This window comes from Chelon labrosus, assembly GCF_963514085.1.
Source record: "Chelon labrosus genome assembly, chromosome: 3".
Lineage (NCBI taxonomy): Eukaryota > Metazoa > Chordata > Actinopteri > Mugiliformes > Mugilidae > Chelon > Chelon labrosus.
The window spans coordinates 32,133,695-32,146,112 of record NC_140339.1 but is presented as its reverse complement, the minus strand read 5'-3'; the positions used below and the strand labels follow the sequence as shown (position 1 = coordinate 32,146,112).

Below are 12,418 nucleotides of genomic sequence, written 5' to 3'. Positions count from 1 at the left end.
ACAAGAAATGCTAAGTAATTCCTCTCCAGAAAACATCTGTAAGCGACAGAAATTAGTTGATGAACTTAACAGTTTGTTAAGACGAGAAGCAGAATTTACTATCCATCGCATTAGGCAAAATCACTATTATAGCAGCGCTCGTCCCAGCCGTATGCTTGCTTATAAACTAAGGAAAAATGATGACCTAGCAAAGATATCAGCTATAAGGACTAAAGAGGGGGACATAACGTCTGACCCGGTATGCATTAATAGTACTTTTCAACTATTTTATCAAAGCCTTTACACATCAGAGGTGACTCACGATGACAAAGTCTGTTCTGAATTCCTCAAACCTTTACAACTACCAAAATTGCCCCCTGAAGCTGTATGTTCCTTAGAGGCACCCATCCAGTTGGAAGAACTGAGATCAGCCATTAAAGCAATGAATAGAGGCAGGTCTCCGGGCCTGGACGGAATACCACCAGAACTGTTTGAGGCCTTCTGGCCCCAGCTTGGCCCTCTATTGCTGAATATGCTTAACTTCTCCATTAATAGAGGTTCCTTCTCTGCCAGTTCAAATATCGCAATAATATCTCTATTACTCAAGAAGGATAAGCCATCTTACGACTGTTCCTCTTACAGGCCTCTAAGTCTTCTGAACTGTGAAGTCAAGCTTTATGCTAAGGTCTTAGCTACTCGGTTAGAGTGCTACATGCCCCATCTGGTTCACCATGACCAAACTGGGTTTATCAAATCGAGATTAGCCTCGGACAATGTCCGTCATTTGCTTCACATTATAGATTCAACCTCCGACTCAGAAACTCAAAATGCCATTCTTTCATTAGATGCCGAGAAGGCTTTTGATAGACTGGAATGGTGCTACTTGTGGTCTGTCCTCCAAACTATGGGTTTCAGTGATAGCTTTATCTCCATGATAAAGTTATTGTATACTAACCCCTCTGCAGTCGTTATAACGGGCAGCAACTGCTCAGCTAGGTTTCCAGTTACAAGATCGTCCCGTCAGGGTTGCCCCCTATCTCCACTATTATTTTCTTTGTCTTTGGAACCTGTTGCCCAGGCTATACGGCAGTCGGAGGCTCTAGAACCAATCATTATTCACGATACACTGCATTGCATCTCTTTGTATGCAGATGACATTTTAATTTTTACAAAAAATCCTTCTGAATCCCTCCCGCATCTTTTTAAAATCTTCGAGAACTTCAGTAGTATTTCAGGCTACAAAATAAACTGGACAAAATCGGCTTTAATGTTGCTGGGGGGACTGGATGACCAGATACCTCTTTTCAATATTCCAGTTGTTAGTAGTTTTACATACTTAGGAGTGTCCATCTGTCCCTCACTCAACTTATTAATTGCTGATAATTATAATAAAGTTCTAAAAAATGTGGATGGCGACATGAATAGATGGGGTTTGCTCCCCACTTGCTTTCAGTCCAGACTTTCAGTCATCAAGATGAAAATACCGCCTCGCATTAATTTTGTGAGCAGTATGATCCCCCTAGCTCCACCGGGTGGTTACTGGAAGAAGCTATATTCAATTATTAGCTCTTATTTAGAAAAAAACCCAGAATCAAGGCATCTACTCTACAAAGACATAGATTATTAGGAGGTGTTAATTTGCCCAATTTTGAGTGGTATTCCTGGAGCTTTGTTCTGCGTCCAATTGCTATATGGTCGAATCCAGAGATCTTGGTGCCATGGCGTCCCATTGAAGAACGTTTAACACATCCATATTGTCTGTCTAGTCTGGTATATTCTAATATACCCCATAGCGTAGTCAAACGTGATTTTGGGCCAATAATCTCCTATCTTCTCACGGTATGGCACAAAGTCCACCGATTTGCCAAAATCCCAAACACATTCCTCGCTCAATCTCCAATTTTCAACAATCACTCTCTCTTAATTGAGAATAAACCAATTAGATTTCCTCAGTGGAGCAACAGAGGGGTCTGTGTCCTTAAGGACATCATAGGGGAACAGGGTCTTCGTGCATTCCATGATCTAGAGAAATCTTATAATTTACCGGGCACTTTTTATTTTTATTTACAGTTACGTACAGCAATGCGCGCTCAGGGCGTTCCTTGGGGTATCAAGTTGGGGAATCATCCCCTTCATGCAATCTTTGCCACTAAGGGTAAAATCAATGGTATTGTCTCAGACCTATATAATTTTATAACTAAAGCTTCATATAAGCCCTTATCACTTACTAGACTCTGGAAGACAGACACTAACACCTCTCAGGACCCAGACTGGTGCGTGGTTTGGTCAAATATATCCCTATCATCTAGAAATCCTGACCATCAAATGATACATTACAGATTGATCCATAGGTCTTACCTGACTCCGCGAAGATTACAGCAAATGAAAATCAGAGATAACCCATACTGTGATTTCTGTCCAGACAATACCATTGCTACTTTCTATCATATGGTGCGGCAGTGTCCAGAGGTCAATAGATTTTGGCATAGTGTTTCATCCATCATGTCTAGTATTACCAAGGTACCCATCCTTCTCTCACCATGTTTACTTCTACTTAATGACACATCGTCCTTAAAGCTAACTATAAACATTAGACGTCTTCTTCTGGTGGGTCTGACAGCTGCCAAAAAAATGATAGCCTGTCGCTGGAAACCACTGCATGCATTATCAGTGAAGAAATGTCTTTCTTCTTACCAGGATATCGCTCAGCTAGAGCTCTCTACAGCACGTTTACATCATGCTAAAACTTCTAATATTGATTGCTGGTCAGAGCTATTAGAGAAAATAAATGAAATTATGTAGATGAGGTCAGACGGATGGATGGGTGGGGAAAGGGTCGAGAGGGGGTGTGTGTGTGTGTGTGTGTGTGCTTTTTTGTTTTGTTTTTTTTTGTTTTTTGTTTCTGTTTACTGCTCAATATCTTGAGCGAATCATGTTAGGGGTTGGAGGGTGGGCTTGGGCTGTGTGGGTGGGAGGGAGGGGGGATATGGGTAGGAGAAGGGAAACAGGCATCAGAATAAGCAACACTTTACTGTGCATCAGTAACATTTTCAATTATGCTGTAACCAGTGATTGCAAGAAAATAAATAAATAATTGATCACAAAAAAAAAAAAAGTAATATAATACTGGTAAATGCTCATCACACTAGAACTGGAAGTATAAGAGAGCATGTGGCAAACAGAGAGAATAGGGCAGGCAGAAGACTACAACAGAGCAAAGAACAAGCTCACTAGTCTTGCTATAACCATGGGTAATTGTGGCTTTGATTAAGAGTCTATTTGTATACTATAGCCCTCTTCTACAATTTTCAAAATCTCCGCTGATAAAATACTACTAGCTGCAGAGACATTAGAAAAAGGTATTGTCAGCCAGTTTCAGCCAGTCGTACTTATTTTTCAAAACATAATGAATTTAGTGGAATGTAAAAATAGCAAAACTAAATCTGAATTATAAATGTGGGGAGAAAGAAAACAGATTGCTCTAGATACATGCAGAACAAGAAGACAAATGCAAATTGTTGTTAATTAGGCAACTTGGAAGTACATCACTTATTTAGTTTCACCAGACTGCTTTTGTTTGTTAGTGTCCAAATTAAGTGGGTTGGTAATTGAGTCATGAGAATGTGCACAGTAAAAGCATGAAAATGTGTATGATAGACATTTACTGTTCATTTATGTGGACCATTTTAAAAAAAGCATGGCTTGCACAGAGAGAGAAAATTGGTGAACATAACAAAACTAAAGAAAATCCACATGTCCTGTTTTTGTATATAGTGTATGTACGTTACTCTAAAGCCAATCCTGTCTGTACGTAAGAGTGATGTCACAAACTCACTGTGAAGAGCTCGCCACATTACATGATGATATTGCCAACTCGAAAATATTTCTATCAATCACAGCTGATTATCTATGGGGATGACATTTGCATTTTACTGCATACTGTATGTATGAATATGTACACCTTGCACTGATGTAACCTAAGTCAAAATACAGGATGTTTGCTGGAAAAAGGCAGAGCCAGAATCAGAGCCAGAGCCAGAGCCAGAGATGGAGTGTGACCATATGTCTTTGTGTCAGCAGGCCAGGCAGGGGACTCTACTGCCTGCTGTCAGTGTCACTGCTTTGACCAGTGACTGACCAGCTGACTGGGAGGACTGGAAAGAGGCTGTCTGGCTCACACTGGTTGCCCTTACACCATCTGGGCAGCCAGTAGGCAGCTGGCTCAATCTTCATGGGGGCCATTTGTGTGTTTTGCATGTATTCAATTTGGTGTATTCACTACAACAAAAAGTTTCCCCAATTGCCTTAGCATCTGGGGTGCAAGATGTTAGCCACATCTCCATTAAGCACTGCAGACTACATTCCCTGTAGATTCTACTGTTCAACATGAAAAAAATGACATGTGCAATGGCACAGTGGAAATCCTTAGGTGGAACACTCCGATACCTCCTTATGCATTTGCTTAGTAGAAATCAGTTAGCATGGATGTTGAGTCCAAATCAAGCTGACAGAGAACCTCCAGTGATAGTGGTAGTGATGTTTGTAATAGGTGGTAATAGTGATATTTATCAGTTCCCAATGGCAGTTCTTCACCTCCCTTGCAAGTTGTAAATGAAGTTTGTGAAAATTTGCCCGTATGTTTACACCTGCCATTATTTAGTTTAGACTTTTCTTAAGCTCACGAAACAAGACGAACACTTTAACAACATACAGTACAATGGTAGAAGCTGATAGAAAAATACTACTGATTGTATCATTGATTGTGTTCTATGCTCACCTTACCTAAAACCTTAGACTAGTTACACACAGATAGACTTGTATAACAATGACAACTAAATGTATAACCTATGCATAATCCTTTATTTAACATCTTCATGTAACCTCTTTATGGTTGGATTCACAGTGTTTTTTCACCTGTTCTTCTGCCTTCACAGGGTCATTGCACTGTGGATGTTGTGAGCAACTAGTGATAAGGGACTGATAGCACTCAAATTGCCATGGAAACCACATACCAAGACTATATGTATAAAAACTGTGTTTATAGGGGAGAGAGCCTGGCATAAAATACAATCGTTTACTCACCCATATAACTTTGGTGTCATTTTGGAGTAATTCGGATATATTTAGGTCCGCGTATATCCATACAGTGGGAGTGACTGGGGCACTGCAACGCAGCCTCTAAATAACGCATTATCTGCCGTGAAACTCGTTCATTTCACCAATATTTTGTTATGATACGCTAGTGCTATTCCCCGTGTCCATCAGTGCATCTGCTCCCCTCCTCTTTTCACTTCTTTTTTTCAATCAACTGGTGTTACTGACAATCAAAGGTATGTCCACGGGGGAGTGCACATCTCAGTGTTTTCATATGTCTTTTGTGAGGACATGTGTGTGTGCGGGGGTGGACATGCAGATACGCCTGCAATATTTCTCTTTTGCACTCAAAATAAAGTGGAAGCTATTTCTCTGGTGGCAGAGGAAGGAAGAAAAGGGAGTGGGGCCTCCTGCCAATTGGTAGGATGCAACTGAAAGGAATCACACAAGATGGTATGTAGGTGGTGGTGGAGTGTGTTCATACGAGCGTAAGAGCGACTGCATATGCATATAGAGAGTTATTTCTTGCATATTAGTGCATATTAATCCCATGGGACTGCTTGTGTGTGTACCTATCTGTTCTATCATGCATCACTCTGCAAACAAGGTGACATGAGCTGGAACAGACCCAACTTCTTTCTAAGCTAGAAACTCGTGCAGTGAGCAACGTGGCTAATGCCTTCCTGAAATAGACAGCCATTGTATGGGGAAATAGTGTTCTGCTTTGCAGTGAAACAGTTGGTGAGGTTGGCTTCTGATAGCGTGGGTCATGTGTTAAAAGAATCAGAAACAAGCAAATTATTTTGATAAATACCTCCTAAACAAAGGCATAACGATGTATGGTAAATGTATGTTTTAAAAAGCCTAGGATGGCTCTGTCAAATATGTGTGACAAGGAAGACTGCATTTCACGTTCCCTCTCCTACAAACAATTCTATTTTCCTTTTTTGTTTAAACATGATGGTATTAATTGATTATCAAAATAGCATATGATTCATTTGATGTTAAACAAACTGACTCAATGAGGAATTGTGGTTTTTGTGATACTTCGGTCATTCATCGACTAATGTTGATGAAAATGTCATAGCTGGTTGAGGTAGCAGTGGCTATACTTGCAGGTGTTTTTACTGATGCCAGTGTTACAACAACAGGCTCTTTCCTATTAAGAGTGGCCCTAACATTAGCTTGTACATGTACATGTACTTGTACCTTCTTTTGGCCATTTGGGGCAAGGCCAACATTACTGTAAGGTTATTGTAACATCAATTAGACTAACAAGCACCATAGAAAGCAGGCAGGCAAGAACAAGAAGGAAAATAGAAACTACACAATAGGACAGTTATGCAGAGCAGTGTGCAAAAGGAAAAATGTAATAAACAGCAAAGCATCTTCCAGAAGTATTAGAGTTGTGAGCAGAGGGTAAAGACAGAGCAGAGTAGAGAAGAATGGTGTAAATGTCAGCACAAAGAGTAGGGAACCACGCTAATACATAAGAATGACATCAAACACATATGCCAGTATGGTTGTGTGGTACCTGTTTTGAGTCTGACTTGGCTAGGTAGATGGCACTGTGTTGACACATTTCATCCAAACACGCAGGGAGGAGGTGGTCCTGGTAGCCATCGCCATCTGCCAGAAACAGACACTGAACATTAGACTGGGAGGTAATAATGTTGGACTGAATCCAGGGAAAGTGTGAAAGTTCGTTTTCTAAAAGTGTGCTATTTTAATATTTTCACTCCATGACAATGTCTCAGTTTTGTTCTGGAGTCAACTTTGAGCATGGTGCAGTTTCTGGCAACAAAGGAGGTTGGTGTTTTTTTTTTTTTCCCCCATGTGTGAGTTTCCATGTGTGTTTTCCAAGAATAACACAAATCCAAGCAGCACGTCTCTCTTTGATGCCTTTTGATAATGTCAGTTGACTTGAAGTTTCATCGCTATTTATTATTTTAATCATCATGCCATGCAGGTTTCATCTAATGTACACACAGGGACAGAACCTCCCAAAACAAAACAACAGCTCTTTAAAGCACAAACAGTACAGTGCACCAGGTTCAGCTTCAGATTACACAAACACTCATTAGATGATGCTGGCTGAATCATAAATGTCTTTTCACAACATTTACATCAGACAACAGACACCATTGTAATCTAGTTTTTGTTATTCTTTGACTTGGGGTCTTGAAGTAGAAAGAAATAGGCACATGAAAACATGTGTGAAGTGTTTTCCATTTCCTACAAACCCTGAAAGTAGTTCACATTGTGCGGATTTGGGCAAACGAGTGTGCACAGCCACTACAGTATGAAGATGTGAAACTGAGGTTTCTATGAAAACACATAGTCAATAAACCTCTCTGTGGCAATGTGTTAATGAAGACTGTGTGGTAATTACAACTGCTCAAATTGAAATGGATTCTACACACAATTCAGAAACAAACTTTTAATGAAAATTGTGTTATGAGTAAATATGTATGATACAAGTGCATGTAAATATGTTGTTGGAGGTTAAATGGACGACACAACAAAAAGACACAAATGTAGGGGCCTTGCATTTTTATAGCTTTACTATGGATATCCAACAGTATCTGTCAGTTCCACTATGGTACAATCACACATTTGTCAGTCATTCCAGTTGTTCCACTAACACACATTTCCACTGAGAGGTTGCAAACATGTATTACCGGCACTGATTTGAATATACCAGTTTTACAGCTTAACAAGTGTATGCTCACTATGTACTGTACGCATAATATATAACCCAATTTCATAATTTTATTTGAAACAAGCATGACGACATTTTAGTGATAGTTTCTCTTTTAAATTTCTTGTGGTTCCATTTAGGTTTTTCATATGTAAATTAAAAATGCAAATATAAAATCCATGTGGCAGGAAATGCACCTTTTGTCTTGAATCTAATGTACAAGATCTCAAATTAGAATTCTGTGGAATTTTGTAGTTTTCAAAATGGGTCTTCACAAAATCAGTCATTATCTGTATTAAATCACACAACTTGTATTTAATTTATTTTCATTTTTGATCAACAAATGAGATAGTTTGTCTTAATTACTATGTTTGTATCTCAAAGGGGACTGCAGAGACGACTGTCCATGAGGACCTGAAAATGAAGAATATGAGCATCTACGTCTGCTGTGAGCCAGATGCAGAAGAAATTATCACTGAGGGAATACCAGTCCTGACTCATCTTGGCAATCTGGCCAAAGCATGCTGCCTACTCTTTGGGTTGACATATGCCTAGGCACTTAGAAATGACTGTTGCCCTGCACTTATGGACAGCTGTTTACATCTTTATACACTGAACAATGAGGGAAATTTTTTAGGATGCATGTTTGTCCTGTTAAGGTTTTATAACTGCATATAATAGTTTTTAAATTTTTTTTTTCATGTGTTTTTATTAATTTGGCAAGCAAAAGTGCATACAGTGAGAGACAGAGATTTTTTTTTCTTTTTCCCCCCTTCCCAAAAATAAGACCCTCCCCATTCTACAGTAAAACAAAAAATAGAAATAAAATAATACAAAAAAAATAAAATAAAATAAGAAAAATAAAGATTACAAATCCTTCCTTCTACTGTTAGCAAATAAATAAATAAGTACACAGAAGACAGCAACATGCGGAGAAGTAGCATTGTCAATGGAATTTCCCTTGTGGATGAATAAAGTTTATCTAAGTCTAAGTCTATTTTTAGATGTAGATCTAGGATCTAGTTTTTAATGGGAGATACTCATCAGGGATCCCAAGGGCCAAGTTATTTACAGCAAAGCATTCACTCTTTGCAAAGTTCAATTTATAACCCGAAAATGTTCCAAAACTGTTTAGCAGTTCACTTATCTTAGGGATGGTAGTTTTTGGATCTGAAATAAACAATAATAAATCATCCGCATATAAGGAAATTGTAAGTTCCAAATCGCCTCTGAAAATTGAATTACTAAAACTGGCTGATTTAAGTGCAATAGATAAAGGTTTGATGGCCACGGAAAACAACAGCAGGCTCAAAGGGCACCCTTGACAGGTTCCTCTACTGAGTGTGAAATATTGGGATTTCATCCCATTAGTGCTTACGGCCACTTTAGGGGAAGAGTATAAAAATGTAATCCAAGATATATATATATATATATACTTGGATACTTAGACCCAATGCAGAACCTCTTTAAGACCTGAAACAGATAACTCCACTCCGCATCCAAGGAAACCACTACTTCTGGTATCTCCTCGGATGCTGGGGAAAAAATAATATCAAGGAGGCGACGAATGTTGGAGAAAGGTTTTTCATAAATCCAGTTTGGTCGAGTGAGATGATGCTTGGCATAATTGATTCGAGTCGTAGGGCCAGTGCTTTAGCTAAAATCTTATAATCAACATTTAAAAGAGAAATGGGGCGGTAAGAACTACAATCAGAATATTCTTTACCTGGTTTTAGTAATAAGGTTATTGATGCCTCTGTGAGAGTTCGAGGCAGGGCTTCCCGGTCCAGAGAGTCACTGAACATGTCTAAAAGGAGAGGGATTAATTTATCAGCAAATTATTTAAAAAACTCTATAGGATAGCCGTCCGGGCCAGGAGCCCTGCCACTTTGCATTAGTTTAATTAAATCTGCGATTTCTAAAGGTCGATCCATTTCGCTCCTCTGAGTAGAAGAAATGGGTGAAAATTATCCATAAAACTCATCATGTTTGTTTTGTCAGTTGGGGATTGTGAGGTATATAGTTCAGAATAAAAGGTTTCATTTATAACAGATGGCATTACTGTAAGTGCACCTGAAGGGGTTCTAATCTGTTTAATTTGCTGGGATACTGAGTGGCTTTTAATTTGGTGTGACATGTGACGACCTGCCTTCTCACCATGCTCATAAAGAAATCCACGTGATCGTAATTTTTCAGTTTCTTGTGTTGACAGTAGATTGTAGTTCATTTGAAGGTATTGTCTCTCCTTGTCTAATTCTGGGGATGGAGATACTGACAGCTTTCTGTCCAAGGCTGTTATGAATAAGATATTATCTCTCATCGGACTACCACCTTTAATGTCTCCCAAAGTAAAGATGGGGATATGAGATTAGACTTGTTAGTGACAAGAAATTCGTCAATTACTTTTGAGATTGTTTTGCAGAATTCATCATCATTCAGCATTGTACAATTCCACCTCCATGGGGGGCGTGTTTTTTGTAAGAGTTTAAACGAAAGGTTGAGTAGCACTGGAGCGTGGTCAGATACCACTATTGCCGAGTATTCTATGTCATCAACAACAGGAAGAAAATAATTATCAATGTAAAAGTAGTCAATTCTTGAGAATGTCTTATGGACCTGGGAGTAAAAGGAAAATTATTTTTTTATCAGGATATCGAAAGCGCCATGGGTCCACACCTCCTGTTTTATCCATAAACGATGAGAGTACTTTGGCCATTTTAGGCGGAGGATTCTGCCTTGGGAAGGATTTGTCTAACATAGGGTCTATTGTACAATTAAGGTCACCCCCAAGGATAAAATGATGGGAACTTAGATCTGGTAAAAGTGAGATTACCTTCTTAATAAATACCTCGTCATCCCAATTGGGTGCAAAGAGATTGACAAGAACAACAGATTCATTATTAAGGGAGCCTGAGACTATAACAAACGGACCCTGGTGGTCAGCTATGACATTTGTTGGGTTAAACTGATTTTTTTATATATTAAAATCGCTGTACCCCTTGATTTGCTACTAAAATGGAGTGGAAACTTTGGCCAACCCATGAAGCCTTTAACCTGTGATGATCCTTATTGATCAAATGCGTCTCCAGTAAGAAAGCAATTTCTGTTTTAAGATGCTTTAAGTGGGAAAATACTCTAGGCCTTTTAACTGGGCCGTTGATCCCTTTAACATTCCAAGAGACAAATCTCAAACAAGATGCCCCTTTTATTTTTGTATTAGCCATAATCAAACTTGCATATGGTGAAAAGAAACAATGCTTTGTAGAAGGAAGTAGCGTTAGAAACACACAGACAATAATAAAAATAAAAGCAAATCTGTAGGACTTACCATCCCAATTCCCCAAAACAAAACCCCTCAAAAATGGGAACAAATAAACATATCTAAACCTCCTAAGCTTGTCCCAAGAACAAGAACTAGCAGCGGGACTCCATAAACTCTGTTACTTCTGTATACCATAAATCTGTGAACTAATCACTTACCGAGCAGACAGGGCTCCTAGATCTACAAAGGCGTCTACAATGCACAATAGGCGCAAAATAAAAGGAAATAGCAGAAGGGGGGGACAATTCACCCATATCAGCATCTGAATTACAAAAAGAAAAAAAAACATAAGCAGCCCCTGGAAATAGTCAATTGTGTATCCTTTTTGCTGGATAACAGACTGCAGTCATTTGTTGTAGTTTTCAACAAGTCTCTGACACGTCTCATGGGGAATATCAGCCCATTCTTCTTTGGCAAATCTCTCAAGCTCCTCCAGATTTGATGGACTTCTGGCATGGACCTTGGTCTTTAGTTCATCCCACAGATCTTCTACGGGATTCAAGTCAGGGCTTTGTGCAGGCCACTCAATAACATTCACTTTGGTCTTCTGGAGGTAGGTCTTCACCAGGAGTGATGTGTGTTTTGGGTTGTTGTCGTGTTGGAAGACAAAGCAACGACCCAGACCCAGTTTTGCTGCTGACTGCTTGACATTTTCTTTCAAAATCTTCACATATCCTACTTTCTTCATGATTCCTTCCACCTTGACCAGATTCCTAGTTCCAGATACACTGAAGCATCCCCACAGCATAATACTCACACCACGTGTTTCACTGTGGGGATGGTGTTCTTTGGGTTATATGACTCACCCTTCTTTCTCCAAACATAAGCAATGTCTCTATGGCCAAATAGCTCTAGTTTCGTCTCATCTGACCAAAGGACATGGTTCCAGTATGATAATATGAGGTTGCGCTAGACTTTTTCGTTGTCTGTCATTTTGACTGACAGGGTCATAAAAATCCCGTCATAATCTATTTTTACCTGGCACTTTATTTATTATTTTTTATTTTTTTTAAATGATAATAATGACATATTCAATAGCATATCATTTTCATTCATTTTTAATTAATATTCAGTAGTGGTGGAAAAAAAGATTCAGCTCATATAACCGGCCATCAAAGACGACTTAAGAATCATGAATCTAGAGTCTATTTAACCGGCTCAGTTGAGTCCTACCACGTTTGATTGATATATAATCAATGAACTGCACCGTTCAAACATCTTACATCTCACTCGGCATAGAAACAAAACGTACTACCCGACTTGACCACTAGCAAACTAAGGCACTCCGACTAATGACCACCACTCATGGATCTGCTTAACCG

General features: G+C 39.2%; 1 protein-coding gene across 2 annotated transcripts in view; it reads right to left on the bottom strand.

The window, feature by feature from the left end:
* The window catches only part of itfg1 (integrin alpha FG-GAP repeat containing 1), a 202,917-nt gene that overhangs the window by 135,668 nt on the left and 54,831 nt on the right, over nt 1-12,418 (bottom strand). For both annotated transcript variants that reach the window (XM_084541942.1, XM_084541943.1), the window contains exon 9: nt 6,608-6,702. In XM_084541942.1, coding sequence (XP_084398068.1) covers nt 6,608-6,702 — 95 coding nt within the window. The remainder of the gene's footprint in view (nt 1-6,607; nt 6,703-12,418) is intronic.